This window comes from Pristiophorus japonicus, chromosome 10 (genome assembly GCF_044704955.1).
Source record: "Pristiophorus japonicus isolate sPriJap1 chromosome 10, sPriJap1.hap1, whole genome shotgun sequence".
NCBI classification, from domain to species: domain Eukaryota; kingdom Metazoa; phylum Chordata; class Chondrichthyes; family Pristiophoridae; genus Pristiophorus; species Pristiophorus japonicus.
In genome coordinates this window covers 22,418,740-22,438,792 of record NC_091986.1, presented here as the reverse complement: position 1 = coordinate 22,438,792, position 20,053 = coordinate 22,418,740, and the positions used below count along the sequence as shown (strand labels likewise).

Here is a 20,053-nt window from a genome sequence, read left to right as displayed (position 1 = left end):
AAATTTCTATGATTGAGTATATTCAAGACGGAGATTGATTTTGGACATCAGGGGAAACCAAGGGAAATGGGGAAAGTGTGGGAAGGTGGAGTTGAGCTTGAAGGTCAAGCATGATCTTATTGAATGGTGGAGCAGGCTCGAAGGGCCGAATGGCCTACTGCCGCTCCTATTTCTTATGTTCACTTAACAAAAAAAAGAGGACTTCTACACCCACATTATAACGCTACCCCGTTATAACAGTCGTTGCTTATAGTGGGCAAATCTCGGTCACACAAACACGTTTGCTAGAAACAGTGGGCACTGTACTTATGCCTTGTCTCCATTAAAGATAAACCCACAAACTCCCCTTCTGCCTGCATTTTTTGGTATGCTTCAAGTTGTAGAAATGCCATTGCTTCCTTATACAATTCTACAATCAATCCATCAATCATTTACTATTTGTCCAATAGCATTCTGAACTTCATCGACACCAAGAAGCTTATGTCAACTAAATCTGCTGTTCAATTTCTAATTCTCGTGCTCTCAGCAGTTTCATCTTTGGAGCAATACAAATTTGACATGTTAATGGGTGCAACCATATGGTGAAAAGTCAAAACTTGTAAAAAGGACAAGCTCCTCGGAAGTAGGTGGAAAATGATTAAAGAAATAAAAGTTAAGATAAACAGTCATGACTCTCTATGTACCCGACTGTAAAAGCATCTTATAAGGATGACTAAAATTTGGATGGAATTAAGTTTTTCTAAGTCAACATGGTAACACAAGTACTCTTCAAGGACAATGCTGTAAAATTGCTGACAGCTCCTTACGGATTTCTTTTTAAATTACAAACTTTAAAACAGCACAATTACCGGTTATCTCTGTATCGTGATCCTGACTGCAGTGGACTGTGATTCAACCTCCTGGGAAATTTTTTGTCTCTATCATCATCATCCTTGCTTCCCTATTTTTAAAAATGAGAAATAAATTATTAAAACTGAGCATCAGAAAAGGTTTGCAATTATACAACAACTTTAAAAAGTATCAACTGTAAACGTGCTAAACATACCTCTTCTTTTTTATCCTCCCTTTCCTGCCGTTGTGCAGACTCAGATTTTATATTCACGGATAACAATTGCTCAGACTGAGGTAGATAACTCTTTGCAGTTATAGCTTCAAAAAGCTTTTCTACAAAAGTATGGGTGTCTGGAAAGGAATATAGCATTATTGCAACACAACTTGAAAGTTAAAAGTTCTGCAAAACCCAATAATATTTTAGTGCAACTTAAAATACAAAATAAGTGAGCTAAGATGCTAACAGATGATTTTGCACCTTGAATTCAAACTGATTTTTCATTGAACAGAAAAAATACGAGTCACTGAACTATTTCTACTGCCAGTTTAATTGCGTTTTTAAAGTATTGATTATGTACAAAGTCAAATTTCAAATGTTCAAAAAAGCCAAAACTATATTTCAGCTTCAATGAATGTATTTAGAAAACTATTAACATATATAAAAAAAAAGCTCAAGTATCAGGTTGGCTCAGTCGGTAGCACTCTCACATCAGAGTCAGAAAGAAAGTCAAGGGTTCAAGTCCCACTTGAGATTTGAGCACATAATCCAGACTGGCACACCCAGCACAGTACCGAGGGAATGCAGCCCTGTCGGTGGTGGCGTCTTTCCAACGAGGCCCCGTCCACAACCTTTCAGGTGGACATAAAATATCCCACAGCACTCCTCAAAGAGGAGCTGGGGAGTTTCCCCCCGGTGTCCTGCCCAATATTTATCCCTCAATCAACATCACTAAAAACAAATTATCTAGTTATTATTTTGCTGTTTGTGGGACCTTGCTGTGCGCAAATTGGCTGCCGTGTTTCCTGCGTAAGAACATTGGCTGTGAAGCGCTTTGGAATGACCCAAGATTATGAAAGATGTTACGTAAATGCAAGTCTTTCTTCTTTCTTTCAAAAGGGCCGATTCAAGTTCAGTAGCCTGTAACAATAGCAAACTTTTTTAAAACACTGAATCAGGTGACACTTCAGTTTAGCCCACAGTTTGAATTCAGGGTCCAACTAATTGTAAGGCTCTTGAAATGAAAGGAATTTAGCAGCCTCATCTTGAATTCCTAGTTGGGATGACTCCATAAAAGTTTTCATGAGAAGAGAGTTGATAGGCGTTTAAAATTATTAATGTATCTGGAGAGTAGATGAGGGAACATAATTATAAAGAGACTTAAGATAAATAGAAAGAAAATCTTAAGGGGTAGAGTTCCCACTTTGGGCACAACCGAGAAATTGTGCTGGTTAGCTTACCATTCAATTTCTGCTAAAAAAAAAAAAATTTGCATAATCACAATTGTAAAATTTTCCATGAACCAGCACAATTAGGCAGAATAGAACACAAAATGTTATTTTTTTTCTTTCCACTAAAATATTCATTGATGCATTTAAGAGTAGTAACCTGGTGCAATTTTATTAATCCAGCCCAAAAATGGGTTTATCACAAAAAATAAGCATTTTTAATAACAGTGGCCAATCCTCTAGCCGAGTGTAACTTCAACCTTTGTAAAGGGCTATTGGAACAGGGCAGTCACACGAGATGAGGATAATTGCTCATGTGCAGGATATATACAAAAACAGACTGGTTAGGCGGAACAGCCTGTTCCCATGTTGTAAATTCTATGTATGTCGGCACATTCGGTACCCCCCTTGCCCCCCATGCTCTCCAACAATTTTTCCCTTCCTCCTCTCCTAAAAGTATTAACATATGCGACAGCAATATCTTAAGGAATCTGTTGATCCAAAGGCCTTTTTCTATCAAATAAAAACATTTTACGGTGGATGCTGACCTGGGGACCTTCATTAAGTGATTCAACAATAGGGAGTCAAATTACATATACTCACTTGTAATATGCACCAGCCTACATATTACGACACAGAAAATAGCAACTAGGTGCAATACTGTAAAACAACAAAAAGAAACACATCCACAAACCATATTAGACTTATTTTTAAATTAGAAATTAAGTTGCCAGCTACTTGCTTAGTTTGTCAACACAGGCCTGCTGTCAAATCAAATACCCGGGGCAGTAAACACATCTGTCTGGCAGTAGCTAACTCCTGCATAGCAACAAATTCCCAGACGTCACATAGATCCGTACAAACATGAATAGAAGTGCAAGGACGCCTCAAGCCTACCCATCCCGACGCTGTGAAACCATGATTAATCCCCCAGCCATGCAATTACCTGGAACATGCAAATAGCACAAGAAATCCTGCAACAAACTCAGAAATATCTCTGGAGAATTCCTTTCCAACTCCTTAGAGTAATTAAGTAAAGTTACAAAGACTCGAGTCCACAGACATCCTCAAAACACATTTGCTAACAAGTTAGTCCTTAACAGAACAATTCTGTTGTAGGCACAATCTCAGGCCCATGTGAGGTAAAGCAGTCTAGAGATTAGAATAAAGCTCTTACTATTCTACTCAAATACAATGCCTTAAACCCAAGTGCACACACACACACACACACACACACACACACTGGACAGACCAGCCGGACACTCTGCGGCCTGTTAATTCAAAAATGGATCAAAGTTGTCCATAAGCCACTTTTGCATCAGGGTTCGTCAGTTTGGATTCAAAGAGATCAGCATCAATGAGACCAGGATGGTCACTGAAAGATCCAGCTCCCTTATCCAAGTGACAGAATCCAGAGAGCCAGTTTTCTTGGATCTACAATTCTACCACTGGTGTGAAAGACCCACCCAGCTTTAGCAATATGAATATGCTGGAAACCTGATCACAGACACCAGTCTTTCTAAACTAAACAAGCATCAATGCAAAAGGCTGATAAATCCCCAGGGCCTGATGGACTGCATCCCAGAGTACTTAAGGAGGTGGCCTTGGAAATAGCGGATGCATTGACAGTCATTTTCCAACATTCCATTGACTCTGGATCAGTTCTTATGGAGTGGAGGGTAGCCAATGTAACCCCACTTTTTTTAAAAAGGAGGGAGAGAAAACAGGGAATTATAGACCGGTCAGCCTGACATCAGTAGTGGGTAAAATGATGGAATCAATTATTAAGGATGTCATAGCAGTGCATTTGGAAAGAGGTGACATGATAGGTCCAAATCAGCATTGATTTGTGAAAGGAAAATCATGCTTGACAAATTTTCTGGAATTTTTTAAGGATATTTCCAGTAGAGTGGACAAGGGAGAACCAGTTGATGTCGTGTATTTGGACTTTCAGAAGGCTTTCGACAAGGTCCCACACAAGCGATTAATGTGCAAAGTTAAAGCACATGAGATTGGGGGTAGTGTGCTGACGTGGATTGAGAACTGGTTGTCAGACAGGAAGCAAAGAGTAGGAGTAAATGGGTACTTTTCAGAATGGCAGGCAGTGACTAGTGGGGTACCGCAAGGTTCTGTGCTGGGGCCCCAGCTGTTTACATTGTACATTAATGATTTAGACGAGGGGATTAAATGTAGTATCTCCAAATTTGCGGATGACACTAAGTTGGGTGGCAGTGTGAGCTGCGAGGAGGATGCTATGAGGCTGCAGAGTGACTTGGATAGGTTAGGTGAGTGGGCAAATGCATGGCAGATGAAGTATAATGTGGATAAATGTGAGGTTATCCACTTTGGTGGTAAAAACAGAGACAGACAGACTATTATCTGAATGGTGACAGATTAGGAAAAGGGGAGGTGCAACGAGACCTGGGTGTCATGGTACATCAGTCATCGAAGGTTGGCATGCAGGTACAGCAGGCGGTGAAGAAAGCAAATGGCATGTTGGCCTTCATAGCGAGGGGATTTGAGTGCAGGGGCAGGGAGGTGTTACTACAGTTGTACAGGGCCTTGGTGAGGCCACACCTGGAGTATTGTGTACAGTTTTGGTCTCCTAACTTGAGGAAGGACATTCTTGCTATTGAGGGAGTGCAGCGAAGGTTCACCAGACTGATTCACGGGATGGCAGGACTGACATATGAGGAGAGACTGGATCAACTGGGCCTGTATTCACTGGAGTTTAGAAGGATGAGAGAGGATCTCATAGAAACATATAAAATTCTGACTGGACTGGGCAGATTAGATGCAGGAAGAATGTTCCCGATGTTGGGGAAGTCCAGAACCAGCAGACATAGTCGAAGGATAAGGGATAAGCCATTTAGGACTGAGATGAGGAGAAACTTTTTCACTCAGAGTTGTTAACCTGTGGAATTCCCTACCACAGAGAGTTGTTGATGCCAGTTCATTGGATATATTCAAGAGGGAGTTAGATATTGCCCTTACGGCTAAAGGGATCAAGGGGTATGGAGAGAAAGCAGAAAAGGGGCACTGAGGTTGAATGATCAGCCATGATCTTATTGAATGGTGGTGCAGGCTCGAAGAGCCTACTCCTGCACCTATTTTCTATGTTTCTAACTCTGTTTTTCTCTCCAGACACTGCTTGACTCGTTGAGATTTCCAGCATTTTCTGTTTTTATTTCAAGTTCCAGCATCTGCAGTTTTTTGCTTTTGTTTTGTCATGTGTTAACCTCCCTGAACAATAGACAACTTCAAGTATTTCAAATAGTTAGATACAGAACCACATGAACATCTCTGGTTATAGTTCACATCTCCACAAGATTCAATGCGAGGATTGTTTTTTTTAATTAATAAGGTGTTCTTTACTCTACCTTTCTGCAGGAAGACATCTAATTGGTCAACGCACAATGCCTTCAACTCGTTCTCAGTTTTATCCTTCTTTACCAAGGCAACAACATATTTAGCAAGCGCAGATGGATCTGCATCGCATCTGCAAAAAAAAAATCAAAAATACTAAGCCATCAGATTGAAATACTAATGTAGTTGGAACAGAAAATGTGCTGGAATATGTTCAGCATGCTTTTTATAATGACTGGAAATGTCTAATTTTAAAAATGAAGAAATTCTTAAATTTTGGAAGAATAGTCCATCATAAAGATGTTAGCTTAAAGACTATCTTTCTCCACTTTCTCTTGGATGAGGTAGGTCATTCTTAAACATTTGTAAACATGCAAGTTTATTTTGGCTCTTAGTAATAAATAATATATATTTTTAAATAGAGTTCAAAATGAGATTTGTTGCCTTTCAGTGCAGCACTCAACCTGGTGCACAATGCCACTTCCGCACTGCAGCTAACTTTAAAGCTGTTGTCGTTAAAACAAAAGACAACAGTCATCAGCATTTTTATTTCCATACACTTTTGTTATAAAAGAAAGACTTGAATTTATATAGCGCCTTTCATGATCACCAGACATCTCAAAATGCTCTACAGCCAAAGTACTTTTGGAGTGTAGTCACTGTTGTAATGTGGTAAACGCAGCAGCCAACTTGCGCACAGCAAACTCTCACAAACAGCAATGTGATAGAAGCATAAGAAATGGGAGCAGGAGTAGGCTATTTGGCCCCTTGAGCCTGCTCCGCCATTCAATAAAATCATGGCAGATTTGATCTTGGCCTCAGCTCCATTTCCCTGCCCGCTCCACATAACCCTCGACTCCCTTATCGTTCAAAAATCTGTATCTCCACCTTAAATATAGCCAGCCTCCACAGCTCTCAGAGAATGCCAAAGATTCATAACCCTAAGAAAGTCGCCCTCATTTCCGTTTTAAATGGGCGACCCCTTATTCTGAAACTATGCCCCCTAGTTCTAGATTCCCCATAAGAGGAAACATCCTTTGCATCGACCTCGTCAAGCCCCCTCAGAATCTTATACGTTTCAATAAGATCACCTCTCCTTCTTCTAAACTCCCATGAGTATAGGCCCAACCTTTCTTCATCTCAGGAATCAACTACGTGAACTTTCTCTGAACTGCCTCCAATGCAAGTATATCCCTTCTTAAATAAGAGGACCAAAACTGTACTCCAGATGTGGTCTCACCAACATGCTGCAGCAGGACTTCCCTGCTTTTATACTCCATCCCCCTTGCAATAAAGGCCAACATTCCATTTGCCTTCCTGATTACTTGCTGTACCTGCATAATAACTTGGTCTTTTATGCACAAGGACCCCCAGGTCCCTCTGTACTGCAGCATTTTGTAATCTCTCTCCGTTTAAATAATAATAATAATCTGCTTTTCTATTTTTCTTACCAAAGTGGATAACCTCACATTTTTCCACATTATACTCCATCTGCCAATTTTTGCCCACTCAGCCCATCTATATCCCTTTGCAGATTCTTTGCGTCCTCCTCACTTGTTTTCCCACCAAGCTTTGTATCAGCAAATTTGGTTATGTTACACTTGGTCCCTTCATCCAAGTCATTATTATTGATTGTAAATAGTTGAAGCTCGAGCACTGATCCCTGTGGCACCCCAAAGTTTGTAGTGTTCTCGATCAGACCAACATCCCCAGCATTGAAGCACTGACCACACTCGACCAGCACCGTTGGGCGGGCCACATTGTTCGCATGCCCGACACGAGACTCTCAAAGCAAGTGCTCTACTCGGAACTCCTACACGGCAAGCAAGCCCCAAGTGGGCAGAGGAAACGTTTCAAGTACACCCTCAAAGCCTCCTTGATAAAAATGCAACATCCCCACCAACACTTGGGAATCCCTGGCCCAAGACCGCCCTAAGTGGAGGAAGAGCATCCAGGAGGGCACTGAGCACCTCGAGTCTTGTTGCCGAGAGCATGCAGAAACCAAGCGCAGACAGAAGGAGGAGCGTGCGGCAAACCAGACTTCCCAACCACCCTTTCCTTCAATGACTGTCTGTTGCACCTGTGATAGAGACTGTAATTTCCGTATTGGACTGCAGAGTCACCAGAGTGACTTTTAGAATGGAAGCAAGTCTTCCTCGATTTCGAGGGACTGCCTGTGAGGAGTTTTCCAACCTGGAAATGACCTATTTATCCTGACTCTCTTTTCTGTTAGTTAGCCAATCCTCCATCTAATATATTACCCCCAACCCCGTGAACTTTTATCGTGCAGTAACCTTTTATGTGGCACGTTATCGAATGCCTTCTGGAAATCCAAATCCACGACATCTACTAGTTCCCCTTTATCCACTCTGCTCGTTACATCCTCAAAGAACTGCAGCAAATTTGTCAAACATGATTTCCCTTTCATAAAACCATGCTGACCCTGCTTTACTGCAGTATAATTTTTTAAATGTCCTGCGACTCCTTCCTTAATGATGGACGCCAGCATTTTCCCAACGACCGATGTTATGCTAACTGCTCTCGTTTCCTGCTTTCTGTCTTCCTCCTTTCTGTCTTCCTCCTTTCTTAAATAGATGCATTACATTTGTGGTTTTCCAATCTGCTGGGACCTCTCCAGAATCCAGGGAATTTTGGTAGATTACAACCAATGCATCCATTATCTCTGCAGCCACATCTTTTAAGACCCCAGAATGCAGGCAATCAGGTCCAGGGGACTTTTCCACCTTTAGTTCTATTAGTTTTCCAAATACTTTTTCCTCCAGTGATAGCGATTGTTTAAAGTTCATCCTCCCCAATAGCCCCTTGATTATCAATTACTGGGATGCTTTAGTGTCTTCTACCATGAAGACCAATACAAAATATTTCTTCAAAGTCTCTGCCATTTCCGTTTCCCATTATTAATTCCTCAGTCTCATTCTCGAAGGGATCATTTACTTCAGCTACTCTTCCTTTTTATATAGCTGTAGAAGTTCTTATTGTCCTTTTTTATATTTCTTGCTAGTTTACTCTCATAAGCTATCTTCTCTTTTTTTTTTAAGTCATCCTTTGCTGGTTTCTAAAAATGTCCCAATCCTCTGGCCTTCTACTATTCTTTGCAATATTGTACGCCTTTATTTTCAATTTGATACATTACTTTACTTCTTTAGTTAGGCATCCTTCTCAAGAGTCTTTCTTCCTCACAGGAATATATATTTTCTGAGAGTTAAGAAATATCTCCTTAAATGTTTGCCACTGCTTACCCTAATCTATGATGCATACATGAGGGAAAATGAAATAGAGGGATTATGGGGGCATAGTGGCAATAGGTCATTAGAAAGGGAGGAGGCTTGTAGAGTATAAACACTGGTATAGGCCTCCTGAGCTGCTTCTCTGCTGTAGATGCCTTGTAATACCAATATTGAGTGGAGAACTGGATCAGTTAAACTTCAGTAAAAGGAGCACTCTAATCCAAGTAGGGAGACATATCACCTTTAGCAAGTCATAATCTTTGATCCACTCATGCCCACAATTTCCTGCCAACTCTTCGCAGATACTGAATGACACTCACCCACAAACGCTCTAATCTGCCTGGGGGTGGGGAAAAGACAATTAAAGTGATAAGGCTATTAGTGACCATCACCACTGATTTAGATGTATCCATTTTCTCCCATGAGGATATCTGAGGCGAAGAGGTAATGGAGGAAGACAAGGAAGATAACAATGAGCACCGAGTGTGCACCTAGAAATAACCTGACAGTGGGCGCAGACTGAACAAATTTTGCTTTCAGTTGCATTACTGTCCATCCATGAGTAAAATATCCACTCTCTGGTAGTTTAAGTAACATGCTGCAAATAAGGGCACCTGGAAATCAACCCATTTGAATCCCCAGAGATGCATCTGCTCTCTTGGTTCTGCTCTAGGATTAAAAAGTCTATCAATGTGGAAATGGGACAGCTTCTTTTTTTGGAGTGGTGCTTTCTGCATAAGCCTCCCTTTCATTCCCACCATCCCAGTTCCCCAGCTGCTGACGAGAGCACTAGACCAAGTGAAACATATTTTGATTACATGTTCAGCTGTGCTTCCTGGTGATCGTGTCACATGCCAGCACCTCTGAAATGCTCTTCTGTATCTCAAGTATTTTCTCAAAAGTTCACCTCAGTGCAATACCCTCACCAAATTGTTACACAGTCAACTAAACAATAATCTTGTCCTGGATGATCTTGGGAAATATTTGCTACAATTGTGGATTCTCAAGGGTGAATTGGAGTCATATCAGGATGAACTTCAATACTGGACAAAACTGTATTAGCTGTTGTACTGGTATAAATGATGATATAGCAGTTAAACATTGGAGCCAAGAGGAATAAACACAGACAACAAAAATAAGCTTCACTTTCAAACTTTGAAACATGTTCCGGGTTAATATAAATGAATATACATACAATATAGGCTGGCATTTTCCATTCTGTACGGCTCTCAAAGCCAATACATAAGTACAGTGTGTTAAGTTCCAACGGCGCCCTTGACACAAGAGCCAAATTCTACGGTAATTATGTCATCTTACGTTGCTCTTTTTAAAATGAAGGAATTTAAAGATCCAATAGATTAAAAACTTCTCATTCCTTGAGAACAAAGTAATAGAAACAAAACCCCTTATTTTGTCGTCGAGTGGAATCATTTCTGTGGTTGAGAAAAGTAGATGTTTCTCGACTTCTAGAAACAGAAGTTCTTTGGCAGCACTTTGACTGGATCAGAAGTAAATGTCAAGATTTTAAAAGTTCAAACTCAACAGAACAATGGATATCAAGTTACATAACAAGCATTCAATGTAGCTCGACAAATAAAACTTGGAAGATGAATACTTCATAGTGTGCCAACAGCAAAGTTAACAGAAGTCTGGTTCTGTTGAGACACTTTGGGGTCATCTATAATGTCAGGAAAATACCAACCCATCTATTGCTAATCGTACTCTTTTCCAGCCTTGCCTCCAACATACTTTTGATCCCAACATAACTAGTGTAATTCAGACAATAACTTGTCAAAACACTGGCCCACTGGCACAGATTTTGCAGAGGATAATGTCGGTGAATTGTCAGTGTTCGCTGTCATGACCCTTCCGAAACTGACTGCAAATTCAGGATGTCGTGTATGCGCATCTGAAGGCAAAAATCCTGGTTGTGGTCAGTTTCAGAGGGGGTCATGACAGCGAAGGCCGATAGTTCAGTCATTACCCTCCGCAAAATCCGGGCAGTAATTCACTGTTCCGACACGGGCTTTCTTTGGGGCTGCAAATTATGGGCCAATTACAAGATAAATAATGGCAGAACCCTTTCCCGCAACTTAAATGCATTATGGGCACTTTTTATGTACAGCAGGGGGAAACCAAAATAAACAATGAGCTAGATTTTGCTATAGCAGGATATCTACTGATAGTTAAGACTTGCCCCTGCACCCTTAAGCTCAAAAATCGTTTTGCCAACTAAGCTGCTGAAAGTGTGAGCTGATAACGGCACAGTGAGGGAAACAGGGCACCTGGGATCAGAGTGAATAGGACAACCAACACGGTGTTTCCTTAACCAATGAGATTTGAGGATTGGGAAACAAATAGATGGACTGAGAAGGAGTGTGAATTAAAGGTGGCGAACCCAATGTCAAATGAGGTACAGAAAGAGATTGAGGTGTAAAGGTAGAATTTTTTTTTTTTTTAATTTGAAATGTTTTAAATCTCCTAAAACAATGAGACTCCATACTTAGTTAATTTTCAGTGCCAGGGAGGTTGCTGGGGAATCATCAACACTTATCACATCAGTACAATGGTATTTATGCTTGTAATCACTGGCCCGAAATACTTGTGGCAGGTTTAGATCTATCTATTGTGCAAATACAGCAACTTCACGACATTCAATGCCTGTCAATGGTGAAGCAGAGAGCGAAATACCATTTCCGTGAAGCCAATGGTAGAGCGCTGCAACTCAGACAGCAACCTTTGGATATTTGGCCCAATGTTGGCACCCCCACCCTACATTAGGATGACAATACTTATTTATACAAAAGTTGAAGTGAGAGTTGCAAGTTTTATTCAAGAAAGACATTAACAAATGTTTTTTGCCAATAGGTGCCTTTTTGCAATAAATGTGTCTTGGACTCTCTACCCACCAATGCCAACAGCAAATACACCCTGACAAATGTATCTTAATAGCATAAACATTTGCAAGTTAATGCTACAGAACATTTGCGATCAATACAATTGAAATTCTTGCATCTGTAGTCAGTGAACAAGTTGTCTACTGCACTTTGAATGAAGTGCAATACATATAAAACGTCCTTCACACTTGCTCCCAGCCCCACCTTGTTTTACTCAACCATAAATATTTCAGCTCCTCTCCCAACAAATCCCAGTACCCACCTCTAACATGTTATTCCCATCAAACAGAATGTGAGGATTATTGAGACAGAGAGATTCAAGACAACAAGAAAATCAGGCATAAAAACAACACAATGAGAAGTAAAAGCCAGAAAGAAAGGGGACAGAAGACAAAGACACAGCGAGGGACACAAAAATGAGTGGGAAAGCAAAGGCAGTTACATGTAGATACAATTTCACTGTGAGCAATGCCATGTAGTTACGCTGTGCGCTAAATGGCTCCTGTAATTATAAAAAACAGCAATACTTGTGAATTAAGAGCAATGCAAAAATAAAAAACAGTTGATCAGTTTGCTGTCTTTATACAATCTGATCAGGTCATGACTGGGATTGGATGGGAGGGGCTGTTGGGAGAGGAGTTGAAATATGTATGGTTGAGCAAAACAACTCGAAGTTTAATGTCTCATTCTTTTATGGTCTGACTGCTCCTTTAAGCTGAAGTGCCATTTAGTGCATTATAAAAAGGAGGGAACAAAATATTACATGCTGCATCACAAAGATACCAACACATTATTTTGACTAAGCTCAAGCTTTTCATTATATATATAATATATATATATATATATAAATAATATATATATATTTTAAGGGGGCATTATGGTTGAGTGTAATTGAATATTCAAGGATACTGCTTTAACACAAAACAGGACAAGACCCCAGCCACCAATGACTAGAGAGTGAATGTCTCTGGGAGGTTAATGGGTGTGGTGGACCCAGTGATGATTAGGTGAAGGCAGGAGAGAAAATGAGTGACTTCAATTCTGCTGCCATTGAACTGAAGGAAATGGATGTCGCAATTGATGTCAGAGAGGCAGCCAGATTTCTTCCTTTCACATAGTTTAGCAACAGCATCTGGAGTGTACCATGACCGAAGGGAGAGGGAGGGATTTTTTCTCTCCTAATATGCATGTTGAATTTTAAAAGCAAACAAGGCCTCTGAAAGAAACAAGATAGAAAAAGGTAGAAAGGAAGAGTAGCAGGAAAATAGGTTGAGAGAACAGACCTCGAGCCAACTGCCACTCACCCTCGGAGGGAGCAAGTGGGAGTGAGGAGAGTGTGGATGGTGGTTCAGGATGAGATCATTATGGAGCTAAGATGGAGGTTACAGGTGTTCATTGGTAGTTCAAAAGGGGAAGAGGTAGGGATGGCATGAAGTGATGATCAGAGGAATATGGGAGCGATGGGAGGAAAGGGCAGATCAATGTACAAGTTGTTTTTTTAAAAATTTGTTCTTGGGATGTGGGTGACGTGGGCAAGGATGCACTTACTGCCCATTTCTAATTGCCCTGAAAATGCGCTGGTGAGCCTTCCCCTTGAACAGCTGAAGTCCTTGTTGTGATGGTCCTTCGACAATGGAGTTAGGTAGAGAATTTGGCAATGAACATCCGAGTCATAATGGTGTGTGAACTGAAGTGGAACTTGGAAGGTGATGGTGTCGCCAACATTGCTACCCTTGTGCTTCTTGCTGGTAGAGGTGGCAAGGGATGTCGGTACTGTCAAAGTAACTTTGATGAGCTGCTGCAGTGCACATCCTATAGATCCCACATAATTCATCGGTGCCACACCAATGCAGCCACTGCTGGGTCCTTTTTCCACTACAACATTCCATCTCCTGTCATTGCTAACCCCTCAAAAGGAAACATAGAAAATAGATGCAGGAGTAGGCCATTCGGCCCTTCGAGCCTGCATCACCATTTAATATCATGGCTGATCATTCACCTCAGTACCCCTTTCCTGCTTTCTCTCCATACCCCTTGAATCTTTTAGCCGTAAGGGCCATATCTAACTCCCTCTTGAATATATCCAATGAACTGGCATCAACAACTCTCTGTGGTAGGGAATTCCACAGGTTAATAACTCTGAGTGAAGAAGTTTCTCCTCATCTCAGTCCTAAATGGCTTACCCCTTATCCTTAGACTGTGTCCCCTGGTTCTGGACTTCCCCAACATCGGGAACATTCTTCCTGCATCTAACCAGTCCAGTCCAGTCAGAATTTTATATGTTTCTATGAGATCCCCTCTCATCCTTCTAAACTCCAGTGAATACAGGCCCAGTCGATCCAGTCTCTCCTCATATGTCAGTCCTGCCATCCTGGTGAACCTTCGCTGCACTCCCTCAATAGCAAGAATGTCCTTCCTCAGATTAGGAGACCAAAACTGAACACAATATTCCAGGTGAGGCCTCACCAAGGCCCTGTATAACTGTAGTAAGACCTCCTTGCTCCGATACTCAAATCCTCTCGCTATGAAGGCCAACATACCATTTGCCTTCTTCACCGCCTGCTGTACCTGCATGCCAACTTTCAATGACTGATGTACCATGACACCCAGGTCTCGTTGCACCTCCCCTTTTCCTAATCTGCCGCCATTCAGATATTCTGCTTTCGTGTTTTTGCCACCAAAGTGGATAACCTCACATTTATCCACATTCTAGTGCATCTGCTATTCTTTTGCCCACTCACCTAACTTGTCCAAGTCACCCTGCAGCCTCTTAGCATCTTCCTCACAGTTCACAACGCCACCCAGCTTAGTGTCATCTGCAAACTTGGAGATATTACACTCGATTCCTTCATCTAAATCATTGATGTAGATTGTAAATAGCTGGGGTCCCAGCACTGAGCCCTGTGGCACCCCACTAGTCACTGCCTGCCATTCTGAAAAGGACCCGTTTATCCCGACTCTCTGCTTCCTGTCTGCCAACCAGTTCCACATCAGTAATTACCCCCAGCAGTACCATGTGCTTTAATTGTGCACACTAATCTCTTGTGTGGGACCTTGTCAAAAGCCTTTTGAAAATCCAAATACACCACATCCACTGGTTCTCCCTTGTCCACTCTACTAGTTCCATCCTCGAAAAATTCTAGATTTGTCAAGCATGATTTCCCTTCCATAAATCCATGCTGACTTGTACCGATCCCGTCACTGCTTTCCAAATGCGCTGCTATTTCATCCTTAATAATTGATTCCAACATTTTCCCCACCACTGATGCCAGGTTAACTGGTCGATAATTACCCATTTTTTTCTCTCCCTCCTTTTTTAAAAAAGTGGTGTTACATTTGCCACTCTCCAGTCCATAGGAACTGATCCAGAGTCAATAAGACTGTTGGAAAATGATCACCAATGCATCCACTATTTCTAGGGCTACTTCCTCAAGTATTCTGGGATGCAGACTATCAGGCCCTGGGAATTTATCGGCCTTTAATCCCACCAACTTCCCGCCTAATAAGGATTTCCTTCAGTTCCTCCTTCTCACTAGACCCTCGGTCCCCGAGTATTTCCGGAAGGTTATCTGTGTCTTCCTTCGTGAAGACAGACCAAAGTATTTGTTTAACTGGTCCGCCATTTCTTTGTAAAGAACAAAAGGGAGAGAAAGAGAAAGCAGAAAAGGCGAGACGGTGAAATAGAAACACAAAGACAGCAGAGACAAGCAAGAGAGACCATATCCTCTAACTTAACATTTGCAATGTCATGGAACATCAACGAGAGATATTAACAATCTTACATATGCATGTCAACATCCGAACTGGGGTAAAGCAGGGCTGTGTCATCACTCGGAACTCCTACATGCCAACCATCTTCGTGATCTCCTTCGCTGCAATGTTGCATCTCACTCAACAAGCTCCCTGCTGGAGTGGAACTATAGAACCAGTGGGAACCTGCTCAAGCTTCGTCGCCTCCAGCCTAGATCCAACACCGTCCCATCCTCCGTCGTCGAACTACAGTATGCGGACGACACTTGCATCTGCGCACAGACGCTGAACTCCAAGCCATCGTCAACATCTTCACCGAGGTGTACGAAAGCTTGTGCCTTACATTAAACATCCGTAAGACAAAAGTCCTCCACCAACCTGACCTCGCCACACAGCTCTGTCCCTCGGTCATCAAAATCCGCAGCGGGGCTTTGGACAACGTGGACCACTTTCCATACGTTGGGAGCCTATCAGCAAGGGCAGACAGATGACGAGGTCCAACACCGCCTCCAGTGTGCCAGCACAGCCTTCGGTCGCCTGAGGAAGAGTGTTCGAGGATCAGGCCCTCAAATCTGGCACCAAGATTATGGTCTACAGGGCTGTCGTGATATCCGCCCTCAAGAGACGTGGACCATATACAGCAGACACCTCAAATCGCTGGAGAAATATCACCAACGATGTCTCCGCAAGATCCTGCAAAACCCCGGGAGGATAGACGCACCATCAGTGTTCTCGATCAGCTCAACATCCCCAGCATCGAAGCACTAACCACACTCGACCAGCTCTGTTAGGCGGGCCACATTGTCCGCATGCCCGATAAGACTGCCAAAGCAAGCACTCTATTCGGAACTCCTACACGGCAAGTCTCCTTGATAAAGTGCAACATCCCCACTGATACCTGGAAATCCCTGGCCAAAGACTGCCCTAAATGAAGGAAGAGCATCAGGGAGGACACTGAGCACCTCGAGTCTCGTCGCCGAGAGCATGCAGAAAACAAGCACAGGCAGCGCCAGGAGCGTGCGGCAAACCAGACTCCCCACCCACCCTTTCCTTCAACGACTGTCTAGCCCACTTGTGACAGAGACTATAATTCCCATATTGAACTGTACAGTCACCTGAGAACTCACTTTAGAGTGGAAACAAGTCTTCCGCCATTTTGAGGGACTGCCTATGATGATGATGATAATAGACATGAACTTGGTGTTTTTCATTGTCAATTTTAGTAGGCTGTTACGAGAGTGTATTCAAATGATTTCTCTAATTCTGGTGTTACTATATTGTCTCGTTGGAAGACATTTTTATTTTTGAAGAATGCAAACAATGGCAAACATTTGTTTTTCCCACTGACTTGTAAATGTAAACGACCCGATCTTCAATGCTGCAGCAGTGACCCACTTTTTTGTAGGTCTTGTGAGCTGTCACTGGATTGACTGGTTCCGCTTCATGCCCACTAAAGGCAAAGTGATACAATCTGATGTGAACCAGTTTTAAAATCTGCCCATTTCAAGTACACAGACCCTACCAACATAACTTTGCTGTTAGCATGAAAATTTGATCTCCATATTTCCAAGTGGTGTTCTATGGGTTTACAATCGCAGGGGAAAACAAAATAAACAGGCTAAGGTGGTGCAGAAGAAAATCCTACATCCTTTATTCTGAAATTCCTCCAGTAGGGTAAACGTACATTTTTGTTGCAGATATTTTAGACCTGTTGCATTTATTACAGCACAATATTTCTTGAAAAAGATAACCTTACAAATCATACAAAGAATTGCACTAAGGATACCATGAAGTATCAGTTTTTGGAGAGTGTGTAAAATTATATTAACACTTGAAATATATTTAGTTATTGATTTTAGCCAATTACATTGTAGAAATATAATTTATGTTCAGTCTGCTTCAACCACCACAGGAAGGAAACGGTAACTGAAAATAGTTTACACATTTAATACTTGCAGGCAACTAACATTTTAACAAATCTCGCTTTCGCTAAAATGAACTGTGTGTGGAGGGGGGGGGGGTGGAGGAAGAGAAAGGAAATGGCATCATCACTTAACCAGTTGTAAATGGTCCCTTCTCAGGAGAGATATTCATTTAACAATTACTTTAAAGCAATTTGGTTGCATTGACAAATATAAAAGGAACTTTGATTTTTTTTAAAAAAGGTACTTTGGGATTTTTAAGAGCAGTAAGGAATAGCACATAAGCAATCAACAGTCAGGTCAGTAAGTAGGCCTCAAATATCAAGAAACGCAAATTAAAGCAGCAACTCACAAATTTACTGTCGAAAATTGTCACTTACAACACAAAGCAAGACAAAGCTTGCCAACTCTTGCTAAACCATGATTGCATACGTTTGGATTCTGTTTTGTTATCTGGACTGCATTGCAAAACAAGCATTTTTGACCTTCATCACTTGCTACAGCAATGCAATTTTTTAAAAAAACGTTCGTGGTCTTCCAAGTGGATATAGTACAGCGTACTGTGAACCCAAAGCGTGGATGCTGCAGCATATCCACAAAAAATACTCACCATGTGCTGCCATAGTACTAATACACAACACATCTTGCTTCAGAAGGGAACTTGAAAACTATCGACAGGTCGCTGAAAAATGATCTCGGGACAAAACCAATTCAACAGAAGGGGCTTTCCGAAATGATGAGTTTTCTTTTCAAGTTCACCAATTCTCCCCGACAACCGGGGGGCGACTTCGTGGATCTTTAAATATCTGGATTTCCATTCTGCATGGCGGGGGGGGGGGGTATGGTTTAGAATCGCACCAACTCTTGTACTTACATGGGTTCGAGGGTCTTGGTGAGCCACGACTTGAGTGCATCGAGATTTTCTATCATCATTGTGATCAATCCTTGGGATGGGAAGGGTGGGGGGGTAACAGAGGGGTAGGAAGAGAGGGGGGGGGGGGGGAGACAGAGGAGAGTGGGAGGGAGAGGAGAGGGAGAGGAAAGGAGAGGCGAGGAGGGGGGTAACAGAGGAGAGGGGGTAACAGAGGAGGAGGGGGTAACAGAGGAGGGGGAGGGGGGGGTAACAGAGGAGGGGGAGGGGGAGGGGGAGGGGGGGGTAACAGAGGAGGGGGAGGGGGAGGGGGGGGTAACAGAGGAGGGGGAGGGAGGGTAACAGGGGCCGAGCCGCCCTCGACAGACAGTAACCAGGGGAGGTCGGGACAGTGAGCAAGGCGGGGCAAAGAGTGGGGGGTTGCCCTAATGTAAAAGAGCGGGTTTTGTTCCCTCCCCCCCCCCCCACCGCTGTGGAAGTAAGGGGCTCAGAGTCCGAGCATCCAAAAAAAGGCCCCAAACAGCAGCGGCCGCACACTCAACGTGTCCACAGTGCCTGCAAAAAGAAAAGGAGGGCTTTCGCACTGAGGAGGGGGGGGGAATGATTATAAATAGTGTTAGGGGAGGGAATCGAGCTTAAAACGCGCGGCGTACTTCACCGGCCGGGCCCAAAGCGCCCGCTTAAAACTAACATTTCTGCTTTTCTTTCGGGCCGCTCTTCGCTGTTCGCGAGTTTATTCAGAAAATGGCGGCCTCCAACTCTCAACCCGGCCGCGGCTCTCGCGATCTTTGCCGCCAGAAGGGGGCGGGGCTTGGCTTGTGTCAATTGAAGACATTGTCCAAAAAAAGTCACCCAGCAAACTTCCAGAAACAGAACAAACAGGTGTGTGGGGGACCTGACCCATCCACCTCCATGGCACGAACCTGGTATTGCAGTACTTCCAGGAACGGTGCAGTGGCTCTAAGCCTTTTGGCTAAGAGCATTGGCGCAGAGTGATCCTTGGCGTGTGCAAGGTGACCTCTGGCGTTTGTGATTTGACAAAGAATTGGAACGATTGGCTACGAATTTAAAAAAAAAAACAGGTGCAGGAGTAGGCCATTCAGCCCTTAGAGCCTGCACCACCATTCAATATGATCATGGCTGATCATGCAACTTCAGTACCCCATTCCTGCTTTCTCTCCATACCCCTTGATCTCTTTAGTTCCATTGATGATTGATTGTTTCCAGCTTCTCCAAATTCATTGAGAACTTTAATGTTCGGCTAGGAACAGGTGGAGGTCCAAAGAAGATTTAAGGGACACAGATCACAAAAATTGTAGTGGGCAGGTACAAAAAAAAACAAGGAAAACCTCCTGCATTGAACATAAGAAATAAAAACAGAAAGTGCTGGAAATCTCAGCGGGTCAGGCAGCATCTGCGGAGAGAGGAACAGAGTTAACGTTTCAGGTCGATGACCCTTCGTCAGAACTGGCAAAAGTTCTCTGGGTCAGAAGACTGTGGGTTCAAATTCCACTCCAGGGACTGGAGCACAAAAATCTAGGCTGACACATCAGTACTGAGGGAACGCTGCACTGTCGGAGGTGCCGTCTTTCGGATGAGACATTAAACCAAAGCCCTGTCTGCTCTCTCAGGTGGATCCCATGGCACTATTTCGAAGAAGAGCAGGGCAGTTAGCCCCATATCCAGATCAATATTCATCTCTCAAGCAACATAACAAAAACA

At 42.7% G+C, this 20,053-nt stretch overlaps 1 protein-coding gene across 3 annotated transcripts in view; it reads right to left on the bottom strand.

The window, feature by feature from the left end:
* The window catches only part of rbm26 (RNA binding motif protein 26), a 90,820-nt gene extending 71,742 nt beyond the window's left edge, over nt 1-19,078 (bottom strand). For 2 of the 3 annotated variants that reach the window (XM_070891694.1, XM_070891695.1), the window contains exons 1-4: nt 18,335-19,078; nt 5,658-5,776; nt 1,046-1,182; nt 849-940 (exon numbers count right to left, since the gene is read on the bottom strand). In XM_070891694.1, the coding sequence (XP_070747795.1) occupies nt 849-940; nt 1,046-1,182; nt 5,658-5,776; nt 18,335-18,393 (407 nt within the window). In that variant the 5' untranslated portion in view covers nt 18,394-19,078. The remainder of the gene's footprint in view (nt 1-848; nt 941-1,045; nt 1,183-5,657; nt 5,777-18,334) is intronic. The other variant, XM_070891697.1, reaches the window with a different exon arrangement.
* Nucleotides 19,079-20,053: the final 975 nt, after the last annotated feature.